General features: G+C 46.4%; 2 protein-coding genes across 5 annotated transcripts in view; one reads left to right on the top strand and one right to left on the bottom strand.

Moving 5' to 3' along the window:
• The window catches only part of SEPSECS (Sep (O-phosphoserine) tRNA:Sec (selenocysteine) tRNA synthase), a 1,182,953-nt gene extending 1,177,886 nt beyond the window's left edge, over positions 1-5,067 (bottom strand). Inside the window, exon 1 of one of the 3 annotated variants that reach the window (XM_069631868.1) lies at positions 4,795-5,067. In XM_069631868.1, the coding sequence (XP_069487969.1) occupies positions 4,795-4,908 (114 nt within the window). In that variant the 5' untranslated portion in view covers positions 4,909-5,067. The remainder of the gene's footprint in view (positions 1-4,794) is intronic. The other 2 variants (XM_069631867.1, XM_069631866.1) reach the window with 2 other exon arrangements.
• The window catches only part of LOC138516608 (uncharacterized), a 148,726-nt gene that overhangs the window by 18,900 nt on the left and 108,215 nt on the right, over positions 1-21,611 (top strand). The gene's annotated exons all lie outside the window — the stretch shown is intronic.

Below are 21,611 nucleotides of genomic sequence, written 5' to 3'. Positions count from 1 at the left end.
CCGATAATCCAACGAGTCAACCCCCTTGTACTTCCACTGAAACAACAATCTTAACGATCATCCACAAACCCTGACCACAGCGGAACAACAGCTAGACCTTCTGATGAATTTATCAGAATATCCGTACCCTGAACACTCTGCGAGATTGGATCGAACCACAAAGGATGTGGATCCGTCATTGATCATACTAGATAAATATGAAGAAGGGCAGACTGTTATAATTCAACCCTATGATCCATCATGTGAAGATATCTCCGACAATGAGCTGGACGTATCAGGGACTGAACATTTCACAGTGATCGATCTCGCTTCGATGAATCTATACTTCAAGGAAAAAAGTCTTCCAAGAGGACGACAAGTATCATGTCTCATGCTTCCAATCAAGATACGTGATACAGAGAGCTGAAATTACCAACTTTTTTGGATCCATGGGCCCATACACGAGTGAACAAATTGAAAATAACAATATTGGAACCCAAAAATGATTCACTCATTTTAAATAGACTCAATATTCTTCGCCTTCGTCATCCAGTTCCTCTACTGAAATCCCTCAGATCAGAGGATATAAAGCTAGTCCAATTCATTCACGAATCTGCCACCTATACAGTATGGATAGACTTTTACTCTATAGACACTATGTACAAAGTCCTCGACATGGAACCTTACCTTAGATAACTGGGATTGAAATGGATGGACAAAGAAAACCAAGGATAAAACAAGAAAAAAGACACTGTACAGTCAAGATGTATTATCTCGACAACAGATGGAGTACTCCATTGATGAGAGCATTAGGACCCAGAGAACTTCTTATACTTGTAAGAGAAGTATGCCACGCTCCAATTACACCAAGCGCTTCATATGAATGGAGACTGAAAAGTCCCTTACCTTGTTGAATTCCACTAGGAAATGCCAACAACCATTGCCTCAACAAGATCACTCTATTCCTGGAATACTAGAGGATCTGCCCATTTATATCAACCCAATAACAACGAGCTAGACAAATATCATTATTTGTCTACAGGAAACCTGAATAGCATAGCAACCGATATGCGACCGATTCCTTACATTGATAAACCCAGCGATACAATGAATAAAAGGCCGCCCATCATCGGGCCTTTTAACCCTGATAAAAAAACGAAATAAAGTTAGAAGTGATTGAAGCTAAGAATATAAACCCTTGGGCTCAACTGACGATATGTGAATACCCTTTGTACAATCAAGATATCCATCACCGATCTGGCCTGTTTGCAAACGGGTTCCAGTATAAGTTCATGGTGCCAAGAATTTCTTTGTTCTCAATCAGTGATGAAATCTTCTTGGATACTGTTTTTACAGTAATTGATTCTGCAGTAGAGAAATTCCAGTCCATTCATCTCATTGTGTGTGGAGATCGCAACATACATCTGTTCAGACCTACCGGTGAGTTAATCCCCCCCATGAGTAATTACCAGCGAGGGTACAATGTTGGAACAAAGAAATGAAGACTAGAAATCTCACTCATTAATTCACATGATGTGAATGCTACTTTCTATAAACCAACTTGGTCACGTGGGACATCGACCACCACGATGGACTATATCTATGCACATTTTTCAATAAAAGAAAATATTCCTATGGATAATACCACAACTATAAACAACAATCAGAATATACTTAGTGTACAGTGGAGGCCTGCATGTACTCCAATAGAAAGAATCACGCTTCCGTGTACGGAAACGTATAGTGGTATGAACCCACTCTGCATCACTGAGAAACAGGCCAGAAGTCTATTACAAAACTTCACGAACATGATACGTATGGGGTTGGACAAAATAAATTACGAATGTCTGTTACATCCGTTTAAAAAAAACAACAGTGAAAGGCCACAAGATTCTGTGAAAACATACACATGCATACATTCATCTGGTGCTGAGAAAAGAAAAAAAAAAAAAACACTACGGAACGAACTGAAAAGAATCACAAAAACAGGAAACCCAAACCAGTGCCAATTAACAAAAAAGGCAAAACAACGCTACAGAAATTGGCTAAAATCAATTAAGATGCTGATGAGTCAAAATGACATGGGGAACATACTAAAAGCTCTGAAATCAAACAACTTGAGAGCGCTATGGAACCTTCTGAATTCCCAAGTCCAGTGGCAGGATAAACTAATCCAGAATGTACCAGAAGCGGAAAAAGGGTACTAATGAAGACGTTAATACATCAAACGAATGCCAAACATCATGGACATTGGACTGGCAACCAACCAAGAGGAAATCCTGTCTGCGATTAATAAACTAAATATATCCCGGGCCCCAGGCCCGGAAGGCCTTTGCAATGCCATCCTTAAGCACAATCCAGACATATGGTCCGCCATATGTAAACAAATGTATAACATCATTATAGAGACAAAACAGATCCCCCCTATCATGGAAGGAGGCCACTCTTATCCCAATCTTCAAGAATGGAGATCGGAAAATCCCAACTAACTACTGCCCCACAGCACTATTAGACCCACTGGGGAAGATTTTCGCCACTTTTCTCCTCAAAAGTCTTACAGTCTGGATCAAAACCACTCAAAGATATGATAAAAGACAAACAGGCTTTATGAAAAACACTGGTACCAACATCAACCTGATTCTACTGAATATGGTGAAACAAGAATAATTATTACATAAATGTCCTGTAAATACAGCGTTCATCGACCTCCATTTGGCAAATCGACACAAACTAACTTTTGGAAATGCCCGCTTGAAATACTTGATTCTATAAAACAATTATACAGGAACACTAGGATCAAAAATTGTCACAGGATGGAGTAGTATCAGCACCCATACTTACTATGAATTGCCTGAAACAAGGCTGCCCTCTTGCTGCAACTTTATTTAATCTTGCAGACATTGCAGAAGAACAACGTTTTGCTAAAGCTAATCCACCTAAAATCAATGCTACCCCGCTGCCTTATATGTTGTACGCAGACGACAGCGATTTTGGACTAAACCCCACAAGGTCTACAAAAGAGCTTAAGCAAACTAGAAGCAAATATGGACAAGAATGATCTGCAAATGAACACAAAGAAAACAAAAATTATGACATTGACCAACATACTGAAGCACAAAACGAAAGTTAGACATTCTATATTAATGGGAAAAAACTGAAACTGACACATGATAAAAAAAATAAATCAAGAAAATATTTGGGAATGTGGCTTAGTCATTCTGAAGTGGAATCTAACTGGGCGGACAAATTAAAAGCGAAGGCCCGATCCCTGGCACGTCAAGGGCTTTTTACCCATAACAAATTTGGGAAATATTCTCTGATGCCTGTCATTAGCTTCTATAGACAGAAGGTCGCAGCAACCCTGTCCTACGGGAGAGAAACTATGATAAACCTAGATGAATCAATCAATCTGGCAGATACTCGAAGGAATTTCGGATCCGGCATGAGATTGCAACGCAAGTTCGCTGGTGTGTATAGTCAGCTGGAAACATTTGGATCTTTATAGGAAAATCAGCAATGATGAAAACATTCTGCCAATTGACATTCTACGGCACAGACACAACTCTATAGCTGACACCGCATTAAACATTTGCAAGCAGACAGCAGAGATGAAACTACAGCTAGCTGATATCAGTAGGGATATGCTTATAAAGCGTCGACAAAAAAAGCCAAAAAGCGCATTATGCAAAACTAGACCAACACGATAAAACTGAAGAGGACATCCCAGTTGAATATCAATTGTGAACTTGATAAAAGACTGATTCATTGTTTGCCGCAATATCTGATGATTTTTCCAGACCAACATATCAGAGATCTATTTCTCTTACAGCACATCATAAAGGACTGTACTGGACTGGCAGAAAAACAAAAACTATTAAGAGATATACTGACTACCTCAAAATGTACCTTGGCTCCGAATGAGAGATGGGCTCAGATCCTCTCAGGAACTGATAAAAACCTGACTATAACAATTCTTTTATTTTGGAAGAACATCATTGAACCATACATAGAAATGTCTAAATGAAACATTATCTGTTAACAATTAAGATATCAATTATGGTGATGAACATTGTAACCCTTTGGATAAATATCTTAATTTTTGTGAATATAAATGAAAAAAAGTTTGTAATAAAACGGATTTTAAAAATAAAATAAATAAAACGGATGATTTTGAGGCAGCAACATCTAGGAAAGTGTTCTCCATTTAGACACCGATCAAAACATTAAGTAAAAAACTAATTACAGTTTCAAATATTGTTGTATACGTTTTCTACGTGTGCATTTTAAGTACCAATCAATAAACGGTATACGCTTGCATGTTTTGGAGAGGAAGTACAGGATGGCAGTAGCCGAGCAAGGGGTTCGCATTCTGGTGTTTGGACCTGGGCACACATTCTCTAGAAACTGCCTCGAGTCAGGTTGTTGTAGTGTGTGTGGCGGCAAGCATCCCCATGGGTTTACTGGGGGTAAGGAGCAAGACGCAGGATGCGGAGGGAGAGGGAAAGACGGCACCTATGAAGAGTCTTTAGTGGCTCGTGTTTGGCTGCTAGCAGCAATCTCTCAGGATCAAGTCTCGACTTCTCTGGCTCCCCCACCTCAGCCGGCGATCAAACGAACTACTGACATGCAATGACACTTGCTCCTTGCGCCAGGAAAGCTCCACTGTAGCGGTTTTAGCCGGATGTGGGTTCAGGCTGAGTCTGTTTGCACCGTCAGAGCTGTCAAAGTACATACATTCTATGGTTCTACCAATGAGACTGCTTCCCCCACCCACACCATAAATAACGAGCCTTCTAGTGAAAGTATGGTTCTCACCTGTTCAATGAACACGCGGATGAGCTGCTCGTGCGCGCGTCGTGCCTGAGCCCCTTGTCTCAAGTAGGCTCCAGAGATTAAACGCTCACCGACACTGAAGCTCTCGCTGTTCATTGTTACAATAGGCACAACTGATTTACCAACAGTTCATACGCCAAGGTTCAGCTTCCGGGTCCACATTTCACAACAGACCTGAACTGGGCAGCACGTGGGTCAAAAGGACGTGTTTGTGTGCCGCCCATTGCTCCGCCCCTTTGGAGAGTTGGGTGAGAGACATAGAAAAGGGACTGAAATACAAATACGTATCCGTCTACACAAGGTTGGATGGACCGGTGTTGTTTGCTATCCTGCCTCCCATGGTAGCTTGTGGGAGGCAGTGTTCGGCAATCTTCATAGTCACGCCCACTCAATGGCTACAGCCATACATACAGCCCAAAATGATAATCTAATGTGATAGCCCGCCCTCCTACATCTCTGTTCAGGGATTGGCCAGAGCTACCAGGTGGGCGTATAGCCCGTCCACTCATCTGCACACACAACTCCAGGTCACACTCTTTGCGCTCGCTTTTTGGGAAACTCTATCTGTGAGGTGTTGCGTGGATGGCGGATGCGTTTGGAAGTGGCGAGTAGTTGGCGTAGCTGGGGTTGGGGTGTGAGACAGTTGGTGGGGGGCGTTTGTTTGCGGTAGGGTAGCTGTTGGTGTGGATAGGTGGGGTGTGGTTGTTTGCGGTTGGGTGGCTGGTGGTGTGGAATTGGGGGTAGTGATTGTTTGTGGTTTGGTGGCTGGAGGTTCATGTGGAAGTGTGGGTGTCGCTCGGGTTGTTCGCGGTGGGCGGCAGCGCGCGGTGCCTCGCCTGAAGCGCATATGTGGGCTGGGGTCTCGCAGGTCTGCGCGCCGGTATCCGGGCTCGCTGGGTGGCGTGTGTTTGGGGTGTTGTCTGTTGGTGGGGTGTGGTTGTTTGCGGTAGGGTGGCTGGTGGTGTTGAATTGGGGGTAGTGGTTGTTTGTGGTTTGGTGGCTGGGGGTTCGGGTGGAAGTGTGTGTGTCGCTCGGGTTGGTCGCGGTGGGTGGGCGGCGGCGCGCGGTGCCTCGCCTGAAGCGCATGTGTAGGCGTACGGGCCGGGGTCTCGCGGGTCTGTGCGCTGGTCTCCGGGGTTCGCTGGGTGATGTTTTGAGTGGTGGGGGGTGTGTGTTTGCGGTGGGGTGGCTGGTGGTGTTGGATTGGGGGGTGTGGTTGGGTAGCTGGTGGTTTGTGTGGAAGCGTGGCCTGTGTGTTGATTGGTGGGGTTGATGCACATCATCCTTTAGGATGGGGAAGCGCCTGCATTCGATAATTAAGAAGTAGAAGGTCACGCTCTTCATTGAAAACGCTACGAACGGCCCTTACATGCAAACCAGCCTCTGTTACTGTACACATGATGTAGTCAATGCTTCAGGTCATGGAAGAATCCCAAGTATTGATTTCCAGTCAAAGGGATGCTTATTCTTGTATATTGCTACCGTTTGAGCTTTGAGTCCTGGATTAAAACGGGGCTTTCCACGACCCATCACGGTAAAATCGGCCTTTATATTTGTCAGTAGGTGAAAAATGGACTCCGACAAGAGCAGCATATACTAGAACCGTTTTCCTATGGAATTGTGCCATTATTAAACTTTTCTGTGAAGTGTCATTTGGCGCATGGCGGTACCCATTGCATAGAATCTACTGAACATGTTCTTGATCGGTGTATTAAGGCAACACACTGCAGATACAATATGCAAATGCCAGACTGCATAACATGCTTATCTTTCGTGTACTCAGAACACTGGGTTTACACACATTTGAGATTTTTAATCTTTTTATATTCCTGCCCCAAGAAGGATAACACCCCCACATAATGCAAAGTAATTTAATGACACAGAGGGTGATGTGCAACATCCTCTGTAACCCTCCCCACAATATCCACCTGTCTGATTCAGGCATGCCTGTAAATAAGTGAACACATGGTAGGCTGCAGTCTTGTGGCAGGATGGATGCCATACTCCCACTTGTCATGAATCCTCCTTGCATGTTAATTCCACTCTCTTTATCACAGAGAATGGTCATCATGGTTTCCACAGTTATGTTGCCTGTTTGAAAACAATTATAACGCACATCAGCAGGGCAGTTTCAAATCCATTTGGTGCCCAGAGCGAAACACTAGGAATACACCCCATGACATCGCATCCGGCGCGCCAACCCCAACGCACCCCGTGTGCCAAACTACACCATTAAGGGACTCCTACCCAAAGTCAACAGTCCGTTACACAAGGAATGAATTGCCATTTGCAACAGTGGGCCACTTTTTTATTGGTGCCCAAGACAATTGTATGCCCGAGTCCCACTTAGGCCCCAGATAATGAGGAGTGGGCACACCAAGAGACCATGAATATGGCACAGGATGCAGTATATACAACCAACAAAGAACACAAGATGCTGAAGGGGGTTTGGAGGCAACCTAAGCCAAAAGGGCAATGACAAGGAGACAACCGAACACAATAAACAATCACTTTAAAATTCTTTGAATGGGAATCAAGTGTATGCTTTGATACAGTAAAGTCTGACTGTTGACTTGTTATAAGGATACATGGAACCGGATTATTTATTCATGCAATGTTTGTCGGGTACAGGTACCCGACAAACATTGCATAAATAAATAAATAAACAAGGTCATGGCTTAAAGAATATTTACTCAGCAACACTGATCAAAACTATTATCAGCATAAGGAAGTAACTCATCACCAGTGCCATGGAAGTGGTTTAAAGTGGAATTGATATATAGTTTGGAAAAGAAGCAGCATGAAAGAAATAGCGCCGCTTTAAACTATTATTTTGGGAGAGGCAAAGTCGCCTACAGTGCACGCCCACGCCCCACACCACCTCCCCTCCCATCACAATGTCAGCAGGAAACCATTCAGTGACTAATGGCCCACCATTAGCACTTTCCTGCCTGCATTGTGATAGGAGGGGCTGGTTTTTGCTGCAGCGGGACCTGATGTGTTTTAATTGTTGTGCTTATGCCCCCACCCCAAGTGGCGCGAAAGTGGTCAGAGGGAGCCTCTGACTTCTGTAATGTCACGTATTACTTGTGTACCACGTGACATTACAGTCGGAAGGGGCAGCGGCAGCACCTGACCCGCAGAACTTTCGCCACGGCAATGCGCCGCCCCACAAACTGGGGAATTTAATCCCCTCCAGAAGCTCCAGGGAGCGGGGTAATTGCAAACTCCCCTGGCGATTGCGCCCCGGGCAGCTGCCCGCCTCACCCAGGCCAAGACATGAGCCTGCACCTCAGTGTTAACAATTTCTCCCAGTGCATGGATTAGCATTCTTTTTTATTTATTTTTCCATTTGTGCTTTGGTTTCCAGCAAACCGTGCACACGAACATGAATATTTAAAAGTCTCCTATGCACAATTAGACAAACAATACAGGCCATAAATATAAACCATCTTCCCAGATAATACAAAATCATACATAAATATAAACTAGTCAAGTCACAAAGCATTCTTGTTGCAGCTCAATTAAGCCTACACATTTCACAATATCAGAACAATGAAGTATCTGTTAAGTATAAAAGCAAAATTCTATAACTTTTTTCCCAAACCTTTTATTTAAACAAGGATGCAAGACATACATAGACAGTAAAATATGGCTGAATGCATAATGCACAACATTCCCGGGTCCAACTAGCCATCCCACCACCAAGGCCCTAATGCGATAATGCATAACCCTGTTAAAATAACAAAGTACCACACCAAGGACATCACATCAGGGAATAGTTTGAAAGTAGAGACGGTTTAAAAGTTAGGGAGGGAAAATTCTGGTAATAGTCAACAAATGGGAGCCAGAAATCTAGATACCCAGGCAGCGCATTGTTTTACACATGCTGTAACTTTTTCGTCAACCAAGATGTCCAATACCTTAATCCACCATTGTGCCAATACTGGCCCCATAGGAGCCTTCCACGATCGTGCTATTGATATCCTAGTCAGGGGAGTTGCTAGGTCTGGAAACGACCCGGGGCTAAGCTGATGTTGGAACTGTTGGGACTGGGGGCTAGCTAGTCTTTTGGCTGTAGCTCCTGAGATTCTATCCGGGGCTACAACCAAAAGATCAGGGGCTATAGCCCCCTTAGCCCCCCTAGCAACGCCCCTGATCCTAGTTGCTAAAAATAGTTGTGTCGCCAATTGTGCTCTGCAACCCGATTTAGGGTACACATCTTCCACTGAGCGACCCAATAGGCCAACTAGTGGAGCGAGGGGTAAGTCCACTGCAGTTGTCTCCTTAATGTGAGACAGTGCAGCAACCAAAAAAGTGTGGATCACCTGGCAGGACCACCACATACGAAAGTAGCTTCCCGAGGCCGCACCCCCTCTAGCAAGCCGAATTCAAAGCAGCATTCATTTTATGTAAAGTTAGCAGAGGCCGGTACCATCTGTAGCAAAGTTTATGCATTCATTCTCTATTGGTTACACATCTATAGGAGGCGTGGTTTCTAGCCCAGATCTCTTCCCATAAATCCTCGACAGGGTGTCCCACATCCGCTTTCCAAATGGCAATGTAGGAGGATCTGGCGGTTAGTAAGTTGCCTCCCAAAAGTTTATAAAAGCATGAGATTCTACCCCCATCTACGCCATCCTGTTGGGTACATTCCAATACTCTCACCTTGCGGGTCATCTGGCTCCTCACAGTTGTGAAATCCAGTGCCGAATATGACCATATCTAAATCGTTCGCCTTTGGCTAGTGAGAATTGAGCCTTACATTCAGACACGAGAGAGGAGAGCCCTCCTGGTACAACTGATGCAAGCTATGCAGACCCCCATTATGCCAATTTTAAAAACTATTCCCAAAGAATCCTGGGGAGAATTCTGCATTACCAAAGACTGGAGAGCACGGTCTGAAACCCAGATTCAGCCCCTTCTTCATAAAAGCCATGCGCCAGTAAAACAGCAAGATCTTTGTCGAGCTCAAGTGTGTGTCAGATCGGGGAGCTTACTATGGTCGATAAAGGGTAAGAAAGATAACCGGCAGGAGGAGTTGGGTTGCTCAAGAGCTACCCATCTGTGAGGGGACCTCCAAGCCAAAATGTGCATAACCAGAGCAGCCACATAATACCTGAGAAGGTCCAGAGCCGCCATTCCTCCCCTCCGGGCATCGCTTAAAACCTCAGCTTTTGGAACTCTAGGCTTTTTGCCAACCCAGATAAATTGTAGGACGCTACGCTGCAGCATGCGTACTTCAAGGTTGGGTATCTTGATTAGCAAGGCTTGACAAAGATACAAGAATCTGGGAAAAAGATTCCTTTTTACTGCAGCGATTCGTCCCATCAGTGATATTTCCTGTTTACTCCAACGTTTAAGATCTTCTGCAAGATCCTTAAGCAACCCTGGGAAGTTGACCCAATATACATCCTGCGGGGAAACAGGAATCCTCACCCCCAGGTACTCAATAGTGTCAGATGCCCACGGAATTCGTCAGGTGGATCTCGCAGCGGCAATGACTTGCTTGGGCAATTGCACACTTATGGCAAGGATTTCTAGTAATTGACAGAGAAGCCACTTCAAATCATCTTAATTCAGACATGACAGCCTCAAGGGAGGTTGGTATATTAGTTAACATGAGCAGGACATCATCGGCATAAAGAGGCATTTTGAGTTGCACCCAAGCTACCTCAGTCCCTGTGATCTCCGAGTTGTCTCTGATCCTTTGCGCAGATGGCTCCATTACAAGAGCAAAAATCAAAGGAGACAGTGGACAACCCTGCTTCTTTCCATGAGCGATAGGGACAGGGGCAATTAAGCGTTATTCGAGTAAAAGGTCAATGGTAGTTAGCCAACGGGCCAAATCCAAAAGCAAGCAGAACCTCACAAAGGTAGGGCCAGTGCACTCTGTCGAATGCTTTAGTAGCATCCAGTGTCACAGATTTCCCCTTTTCTCACCTGTTTTCTCTGTTTTGCAGAGTCCTTTCTTGGGGTTTTCTTTTGAGCAGTTCGGGTCTTGTACAAGCCCGCTCGGCCGTTTTCGGATTCCAGGATTCAATCAGCTTCTTCGTCCGGGATCTAGGAAACTCCAGGAAGTTTGGAATGGAGACAGCACACGGAGGCGGTCTGCGCGGAACGCGGAAGAAACAGGATCAAGGAAGGTAGTAGGAAAGGAGAAGGAGGAAGGTCCGGGGACCAGGAAGCAACACAGTTCAGGAGTACGAACTACGGAGCACGTCAGGCCACAGCTTTCGGTAGCGTTGAGACGCGCGGAACCGCAGGGGAGTGGCTAATTTATAGAACGTGCTGCATAGGACGCAAAGGTCGATAGACCGCGTTCCGTGTATACGGCCATGTTGGGTGTACTACAGCGAGTAACCCCCGACGTGCCAGGGACCAGGAAGACCAGAAGGGGCGTGATCGATGGATCATGACAGCATGCCCGCTTCTAAAACCCATTCCACCGGGTTTACCTGGATGTATTCGGTGGAACCTTCTGAGCAATCTGGGGGAGTTTAAATTCGAGACTGGTTCCCAGGTACGTTCACTGGGTGGATAGCCCTTCCATTCCACCAGGTATTGAAGCCGGCCTCGTCTATATCGGGAGTCACAAATACGAGAAACTTCATATTCCAGCTGGTCATCCACAATCACAGGACTAGGTTTAAGAGTAGTGCGGGTGGTTTGGATGAATGGCTTCAACAGAGATTTGTGAAAAACTGGATGTATCTTCTTCCAGGTGTCCGGAAGTTGGAGTCGAAAGGCCACAGGATTAATGATTTCTTTTATAGTGAAGGGCCCATAATACCGGGGAGCCAACTTATTCGGTCTGAGATGTCGGGGCAGAAGTGTCGAGGATAGCCATACTTTATCCCCAATAGAGTAAGAAGGCCCTGGTCTTCTCTTTGAATCTGCATAGTGCTTGGTTTGGATTTGCGCACTCTCAAGATGTTCCTTGGCGTCTTTCTGTACATTGATGAGTGTTTCGATCCAGGAATCGACAGTTGGAAAAGGTGTTGGGTGTGGAAGAACAGAAGGTAAGACCGAAGGGTGGAATCCTTGGCTGCAGAAAAAAGGGCTGGTCTTAACAGCCGAATGATCCGAATTATTGTAGGCGAATTCGGCTACTGTATTAAAAGTGACCAATCATCCTGGACTTTGGTAGAGAAGAAACGAAGATATTGTTCAAGGGTTTGATTCACTCGTTCTGTGATTCTATTGGTTTGGGGATGATATCCTGAGGAAAGAGCTCGTTGGATCCCTAATATCCTGCAGAGGTGTTTCCAAAACTGAGAGATATACTGTGGTCCTCTGTCCGATATGATCTTGGGAGGAAGTCCATGCAGTCGGAAGATGTGTTCCAGGAAAATACCAGCAAGTTCTGATGAGGATGGTAATTTATACAGAGGAGTAAAGTGAGCCATATGAGTGAATAGGTCAATGGTGACCATGATAGTGGTATAACCTCTGGAAGGCGGCAATTCCACAATGAAGTCTGTAGCTATGATTTCCCAAGTTCTTGTTGGTGGAGTTGGCTGTAATAAGAGACCTGCTGGCTTCTGGTTATCGTGTTTGTTCTGATTACAGACGGAACAAGATTGAATGTACAGCTGTACATCTGTCTTCATCTTGGGCCACCAAAATTGTCTTTGTATTAGACGGAGGGTGTTGGAAATACCACGATGACCGGAGTGAAGAGTATCATGGCAGAGATTTATTATCCTTTGTTGTAGTTTCTGTGTGGGGATGACCAAGTTAGTATCCTTGAACAAGTATCCGTCCTTGATTCTTAAGTCCCATTGATTCTTCTCTGAAAGTCCTTTCCAAAGTTCCGAAGTCTGAGTTTGCACGCAAATCTCTTCTAGGAGGTTGTTTGCTTGAGCTACAAATATGGTATAAGGAAACATCTTGGGATACTTTCGATCCTCCGGAGGTTCATAGTCTGGACGACGAGAAAGTGCATCAGCTATTACATTTTGGGTTCCAGGGACATGGTGAATCTGAAACTGATATTGGGCAAAAAAGAAGGCCCACCGAGCTTGGCGACTATTCCTACATTCCAGGGCTTGCAATACTTGTAGGTTTCAATGATCCGTGCGGACATGGACCGGAAATTTGGCTCCTAGAAGTAAATGACGCCACTCTGTGAAGGCTTGATGGATGGCTAGCAGCTCTTTCTCTAGTACGGAGTAATGGGTTTCACTAGGAGTTAATGTCCGAGAAAGGTAGGCGATGGGATGCTCCAAGCTATCCTCGAATTGCTGTTTTAGAACGGCTCCAATGGCGTAATTGGAGGCCTCTGTCTCCACTATGAATGGTCGACTAACATCAGGCTGAGCAAGAATGGGAGCTTGTGTAAATTCAGACTTTAACTGTTGGAAGGCTTTCTCTTGGGCCATGGTCCAATGAAAGGGAACATCTTTTTTCAATAAGGCAATTATTGGTTGGACAATCTCGGAAAAGGAAGGTATGAATTTCCTATAAAAATTAGCCAAGCCCAGGAAGGATTGTATCTGTTTCACTGAGGCGGGGCTAGTGTCAAGTACAAGGGAAGAGAATTCGACACTCTCTCCCGAACCACAGAAGCCGAATGAAGTCGACCCTCCACCCGTGGTTGGCACAGGCACCTGATAGAATAAACAGGACACCACGTGGCAGCCAATGGGGGGAAGAGGAGTTAGGAAGAGGTTGTGGATAGGGTAGGGGAAATTAGGAACACCGGTAAGAGGGTTAGGAAAACCTATGTTGGATAGGACAAGGGGAGCAACGGGGAAAAACCCTACCTATTTCCTCTGAACACCTAACACCTATATCCAGCATACCATACACAGAATTTAGACCTCAGATTTGAAACACCTTAATACGTGCCTCTACCCAGTCTTAGACCTTCCCCTACAACCTCATAAATTCAGAAACATAGATGATACCCTACCCATGTCATACTTGGGAGAAAATCCCACAATGAATCAACAAACACATGGCCCGTGGGCTTACAGAAAACAATGAATATGAACACGTACCATGAAACATGGAACGTATTTGCAGCAACATAAATAACAAATAACATATGCCCCTTTTGATTTTAGAGCATGAGATGCTGTCATGCAATGCAGTAATGGCTCTTCCACTCGCATTGATAAATAAAACTTGCGAGCGAGCAAACTTATAGCACTGGATTTTCAAGGCGGCAGGGTGCTAGGACAAGGACAAAGCTACATATATCCGAGCGATAAGCGCGCCGTTTCCACACACATCAACTAACACCCATTAGAGCGTGATTCCGTGCGCCGCCACTCGCCCTGTACTTAACTCAAGTCCGGGAGGTCCGCAAGCCTTCCCGGACGACGCAGTTTTCAGCTTCTAAAGTGGATTCTGCAGCCGCCTGAAGTCCGTGCTCCCGTAGAGAGTTTTCACATGCTGCCGCCAGCGTCGCAGCTTCGCCTGCTCCTTCTTCAATACACAAAATAAGCCACACCTGCCGTGGCTCCGTTACTCCTTATAAACGCTTGTTAATCCTTACCAGCTGTGTCAACGGCCGCACGGCCCTCAACTACAATTTTCCTTAGAGAATGCTGGGAACTGTAGTAGAGTTGCATTCTTGAATTCCACAGACCTCTACCGCCTTTTGCACACTCCTTTCTTGCACCAGCCCTTTTTCCTGACAGCTAGGCCAGGATAAAATAGCCTTGACCTTGGACTGATCCATACCGATACCATCGGGTGTAAGGACAAACCCTAGGTAGTGAACAGTAGAAGTATGGAAGATGCATTTCTCAGGCTTCGTCAGGAGTTTATTTTCGCGTAAGCGTTGTAAAACTGCTTTCACATGTTCTTCATGCTTGAGAGGGTCCTTCGAAAATATTAGAATATCATCCAGATAGACAATCACAAAAAGGAACAGCATGTCCGAGAACACTCGATCCATGAAACGTTGGAACACCGCTGGGGCATTTTCAAGTCCAAAGGGCATGACCAAGTATTCAAAATGCCCAAAGGGTGTTCTAAAGGCTGTCTTCCACTCGTCACCTGCCCTGATACGAATCAAATGAAAGCGCCCCTGAGATCCAGCTTGGTGAACACAACTGCGCCTCTTACTGCCTCCAGGATGTCTGAGATCAAGGGCAACGGATAGCGGTCCTTGAGAGTACATTGATTTAGACCTTGATAATCCCGACACGGTCTGAGTTCTTTAGTGTCTTTTTTAGGAACGAAGAACAGGGAGGCCCCTGATGGAGATTTAGATGCTCGTATGGTGCCATTTGCGGGATTAGAATCCAGGTATTCATGAAGGGCTTTCTTTTCTGGTTCTGATAGGATGAACATCCTTCCAAATGGAATCACCACGGAAGGTTCTGTCTCAATTGCACAATCTTCAGGTCTGTGGGGAGGTAAGGCCTGAACAATGGCGGAGGAGAAAACATCGGAATATTCCTGGTAAGCCTCCGGGACCCAGATGATGTTTGAAACTGAGATTGTGTTCTGATGAGTTGTAGGAAATTCCTTAGATGGTGTAGGATCAAGGTCTGGATGTAAGCAGTGGGACATACAAAACTCAGAACCCAGGAACAAGGATCCCACTGCCCAATTGATATAGGGGTTGTGTCTTTGAAGCCAGGGCATTCCCAAAACCATGGGGTAATGGGCGGACTTGATAATGTCAAATCTTATCCTTTCTCGATGTTGATTTATAGCAAGCTCGATCTTCTTGGTCTGCAGGGTTATAGGTCTGGAAGAAAGGGGTCTTCCATCAATTGCTTCCACAGGTTGCATGATAGTCCAGGATTCATAAGGAATATGGTGTTTTAAGACCCATTCATGATCTATGAATACCCCCATAGCTCCACAGTCGACCAGTACCAGGATGGGATATATTTCTTTCTTGGATGTTATCAAGAAGGCCTGTAAGATTACCAAGGAATTTTGTCCAGGAGAGTTCAAGGATGGAATAGAGGTGGAGCAGACATCTCTCTCCCGAACCTGCGCTCCGTTTAGGATCGGGAGCTGGCGTTTCCCCAAGTGCCGTGGGGGCGCAATCGGACATTCTCTTACTAAATGTTTGTCGGATGCACAATACATACATAATCCAGTATGAATCCTTTGCATCCTCTCTTGTGGTGAAATGGGTCCAGGGAAGGCCCCTAATTGCATAGGTTCAGGCTCATTGCTTGGAGTAGAAATGCCTTCTGAGCTCGAAGGGGTTCCAATGGGGTTTTTCTGGAGTGGTAACTTGGTTTTCTTCTTTTCTGCCTATCTCTCCTGAATGCGAAAGTCAATCTGTAGAGCGAGATCCATTAGGGCTTGAAAGGAACCCGGGCGTGCACTCTGGCTAGTTCTCCTTGATCTCTTTGTTTAGCCCTCTTCGAAATAAAGTAAAACAAGCTTCAGAGGACCAATCCGCTTCCTTAGCCAGCTGTTTGAAGCGTGTGACATACGTGAGCAAGTCCTGGGTACCCTGATGAAAGTCGAGTAGACGTTCCTGGGCACTGTAAACCTGTTCTGGGCGTTTGAACATGGTCTTGAGGGCCTCTATAAAGCCTTTGTAGTCATCCAGGAGAGCATCAGCAGAGTTAACCAATGGGGTGGCCCAGGTCAAGGCATTCCCGGAAAGATGCGGGATTATAAAGCCCACTTTAGCGCTGGGTGTAGAAAAATAATAAGGCTTAAATGTAAAGTGGACCAAACAAGAATCTAGGAATCCACGAAGGCTCTTTGCTGAACCGTCGTACTTATCAACGACGCCACCTAAAATTACACTCTCCTTCGTGGCGGAATCACGGGATAACACCAATTGTTTTAACGCAGCGTTTTCCCCCTTTACGTTTTGCACTTCGGTCGTCAGCTCTTGCATGCCAGGCATAAGATCCTGGACGGCCGCTTCCATGTCTGTATCGGGATCGGTCAGGTGGCGTCTCAATCTATCACAGATTTCCCCTTTTCTCACCTGTTTTCTCTGTTTTGCGGAGTCCTTTGTCAGGGTTTTCTTTCAAGCAGTTAGGGTCTTGTATAAGCCCGCTCGGCCGTCTTCGGATTCCGGGATTCGACCAGCTTCTTCGTCCAGGATCTAGGAAACTCCAGGAAGCTTGGAATGGAGACAGCACACAGAGACGGTCTGCGCAAAAGGCGGAAGAGACAGGATCAAGGAAGGCAGTAGGAAAGGAGAAGGAGGAAGGTCCGGGGACCAGGAAGCAACACAGTTCAGGAGTACGAACTACGGAGCACGTCAGGCCACAGCTATCGATATCGTTGAGACACGCGGAACCGCATGGGAGTGGCTAAATTATAGAACGTGCTGCATAGGACGTAAAGGTTGATAGACCGCGTTCCGTGTATACGGCCATGTTGGGTGTACTACAGCGAGTAACCCCCGACGTGCCAGGGTCCAGGAAGACCAGAAGGGGCGTGATCGATGGATCATGACATCCAGTGTGAGTACTCCCAGGGCAAGACTGTCATGCCTGCGCCATGGGCGCATACATTTACGATCAATATGGACTTTATTTTCCATTTGCGAGACTTTGGTGCTTTTCTATTTTTCCCATCAAACTACACTTACCACAATGCACTTGGCTATAACCATCTATTCCTGGCCATTCCTATTCGTCATCTTCGGAACTACAATCCCCAGAAGCCATAGGGATCTGCTCTGCTTCCACCAACTCAGGAACAGAGAGGGAGGAGGCCGATTGTCTGCAGGTGTGCAGAGCCAGGTGCGACCAATTAGCCTGCCTCTGTGCTGGGCTGGGCGGTATAAATGCTGCTGCCTGCAGGAGCTCAGTCTCTTGCATTAGGAGTCTTTCCGGCACCTCTTTTGCTTCGAGCTTCGGATCTTGTATGCGGTTCCTCCTTACTCCGGCTTTGGATCCAGTGCCCTGCTGGGCTCTCTACATTGCAGCCGATCACGCTCTGCTGCTTTCCAGCCTCCTCCAGTGCCCTGCCGGGCTCTCTACATTGCAGCTGATCACACTCTGCTGCCTTCATGCCTCCTCCAGTGCCCTGCCGGGCTCTCTACATTGCAGCCGATCTCGCTCTGCTGCTTTCCAGCCTCCGCCTTTGCCCTTCCGGGCTTCTGCCTTGCAGCCGATCACGTTCAGCTGCTACCTTCCGCCATTGTCTTCCAGGCTTCTGCCTCGCAGCCGATCACGCTCCACTGCCTTCAACTTACAGCCTTCGTCCGCTGGACTTCCAATCTAGCAGCCCTCTACAGTCCTCTGCAGCCTGCTACAGTCATCGACCCTGCTCCTCTGAGCTTACTCCTTGCTGCCCGGTCCTTCTGGCTCCTTGCCACGCAGCCTGCTTCTCTCCGCTGCCAACAGCCCTTGTACTCGGGGTTTCCTACCTTGCAGCCGATCACGCTCCGCTGCTTGCTACCTACAGCCTTTGTCCGCTGGGTTTTCAGCCTAGCAGCTCTCTACAGTCCTCTGCAGCCTTCTACGGTCAGCGGCCCTGCCCCCCAGGGCTCACTCCTTGCTGCCCGGCCCTTCTGGGCTCCTTGCCATGCAGCCTGCTTTACTCCACTGCCCTAAGCCCTTTCCCTCTGGGCTCCCTACCTTACAGCCCTGCTCCTGTGGGCTTGCTCATTGCTTTCCTGCTCCTCTGAGCTCTCAACCTTGTTCCCTACCGTCCACTGCTATCCAATCCTGTTATCCGACTTTCCCTTCATTTCCTTCTGCTAGTTTGCTATCGACTTCCTTTTCCTGGATTTGTCTGTTAGTATCTTCTCTTGTACTGTTTGTAGACCTTTTGTACAGAGCTTGTCTGTTGGTTTCCGTCAGGCAACCTCTGCCCCTTCCCTTGTCTCGTTTCTACGTTACAGACACCCATAGCTGTTGTTCCAAGCCATGAGCAAACAGCGTGGGCCTCTGTTATAGCAAACTGTGCAGAAGGCTAGAGTTTTCCTTAGGTCCGTGGAATACTCTTTTCCTATATCTGCATACACCCCTAGAGGGAATCCATTCTGTTGTACCTTATTCCTTGCTACACTTGATTACTCTTCGTTCTCATTACTTTCAGCTGTGTGTGTACTTATCTGTCCACCTTACTTCGGCACAACCACCCAAAACCCTTCCTGGGTGTCCTGTGCCACTCTTAACAGAGTGCCATCCCGCGACAGAATGCAAGAGCCAAAAATGTCTTGTTCATTAGGCAGGAAAGGCACACACAGGCCAAGGATGCTTTCCTTTCGGGTTAAGAAACATTTGCAAAATTCTATAGTTTTCCTAAAGACATCAAACAAAAACACTCCTGCTTTTTCTGACATTTCTTCTAACACTGCTACAGCCAAGGATATAGCACTCATTGTGGGAGACTAAACCAGAGTACGCTGTTACTACAGTGATATGTTCAAGACCAGCTTGGCAAGCTCCCCAGACTGCTGGTATCCCTCATTTGATAGGACACGGCATTAAGTATCCTGAGGTTAGTCCACCTGGTCCTGGGTACAATAGACCAATACTGACCATCGGTTGTCTTAATACTTCCCCAGTATCTACTAACCATAATAACCTTAAGGTCAGTCTTCCTATTGCTACAACCGAATTTTCTGCTACACCAGATTCTGAAGCTTTCGCTCAGGCTAATGGTACATGCCTGCTTCAAGAACAACTCCTACGCCTTAGAAGACAGACCGAAGATCTCTATGATGACTTTGTTTATTTACATAGTAAAAATGTAATGAAGGGACACAATATTCCAGACCTTCTGACACTATGTCCTACACTCGATATTCTGTCTTTAAAGATCGACATGATAAGGCCTGGAATTGCCACGCAGAAAAGAATACAGACTTATACCAAACAGATGGAAGACCTAAATTTAGCATATGCATCCCTTCTAAAGTCTGACACAGCTCTTTCACTTTCCAGCCACAGTAACTCAGGTTGTTGTACAGACAGTAAAGAATTAACTCCTTCAGTGGGCCAAATAACTCACACTACCATTACACCACAAGACAAGTGTAATCTTCTGATTAAATATCCTTCTGAGTCAAAGGATTGTTCCGCGATTACCTCTGACTACTGTCCTTTACTCACACTTACAGCCTCTTCTGAAGTGATAAAATCAGAAATGTACTCTGCTTCTAAGGGTTTTTATACCCCAGACCCACTTAGCAATCTGAGCACACCAGACTTTGAAGATCAGCCTTCAGAACGCCTACCCTATCCTGACCCCACATCTGTCATACTGCCTGTTACTGTATCTACTAACCCAATCTCTGATGCTCTTCCTGTTAATACTTCTAAATCTGCTACTGTTGCAGCATCTCACATCACTCTTTCTGCAGTAGAAGCACCCCCTTCCTCTCTGCTTGCAAGGATAGAACCGGTTGCTAAGTCAGATAACAACTTTTCTTTTAGAACTACAGCTCCGGTTGTTCCTGCTGGTGCCTCTGCAGCACTAAAACTACCAGACTCTACTCTATCAGTCTCAGGTGCGTCACTGCCCGCTGGTTCTTCTACGGCACCCACACTCTCAGTTGCTACAGCATCGGAAATATCTACAGCCACTCATGATCTCCCTGCTGCAGTGGTTTCTGAACTTCCTACTAATCATGGAGAACCCGCCACTGTGACTCCTGAAATTTCTTCGGCTAATCCTGACTTTGCCATTGCTGTTTCTGATGCCTTGGAAAACCTTCCTAGAGCAACCAACTCTGCTGTACCTCTGGCTCCACCTTTCAATACATTACTGTTGCCTTTCAAAGCAAGATTTGCCATGGAGCCTGCAGCAGTCTTTCACAGTTCCTCTGTCCATGAACACACTGTTGGGTTTTGTGCGCCAAAGACTTTGTCTTTTCTGAATTCTACCTCAAAGGTTCAGAACATTGATACTGTCTTTGTCCTTCAAGACTCCCACCTAGCAACCTTAAACAGTTTTTGGTGCCTCATGATGTGTCTTTTTGGGATAAGACTATTTCACGGTGTGACAGACACTCTTCTTGTTGGTCAACCCTCAGGGAGCCTGGAGAGGGGCCTGGAGAGGGGCATACTGTCATGCCTGCGCCATGAGCGCACACATTTACGATCAATATGGACTTTATTTTCCATTTGCAAGACTTCGGTGCTTTTCTATTTTTCCCAACAAACTACACTTACCACAATGCACTTGGCTATAACCATCTATTCTTGGCCATTCCTATTTGTCATCTTCGGAACTACAATCCCCAGAAGCCCTAGGGATCTGCTCTGCTTCCACCAACTCAGGAACAGAGAGGGAGGAGGCCGATTGTCTGTAGGTGTGCAGAGCCAGGTGCGACCAATTAGCCTGCCTCTGTGCTGGGCTGGGCGGTATAAATGCTGCTGCCTGCAGGAGCTCAGTCTCTTGCATTAGGAGTCTTTCCGGCACCTCTTTTGCTTCGAGCTTCGGATCTTGTATGCGGTTCCTCCTTACTCCGGCTTTGGATCCAGTGCCCTGCTGGGCTCTCTACATTGCAGCTGATCACGCTCTGCTGCTTTCCAGCCTCCTCCAGTGCCCTGCCGGGCTCTCTACATTGCAGCCGATCACGCTCTGCTGCTTTCCAGCCTCTTCCAGTGCCCTGCCGGGCTCTCTACATTGCAGCCGATCACGCTCCTCTGCTGTTTTCCAGCCTCCTCCAGTGCCCTGCCGGGCTCTCTACATTGCAACCGATCTCGCTCTGCTGCTTTCCAGCCTCCTCCTTTACCCTTCCGGGCTTCTGCCTTGCAGCCGATCACGTTCAGCTGCTACCTTCCGCCATTGTCTTCCAGGCTTCTGCCTCGCAGCCGATCACGCTCCGCTGCCTTCAACCTACAGCCTTCGTCCGCTGGACTTCCAATCTAGCAGCCCTCTACAGTCCTCTG

This window comes from Ambystoma mexicanum, chromosome 6q (genome assembly GCF_040938575.1).
Source record: "Ambystoma mexicanum isolate Mex_15411 chromosome 6q, UKY_AmexF1_1, whole genome shotgun sequence".
Lineage (NCBI taxonomy): Eukaryota > Metazoa > Chordata > Amphibia > Caudata > Ambystomatidae > Ambystoma > Ambystoma mexicanum.
This window is presented reverse-complemented; position numbering and strand designations above follow the sequence as displayed.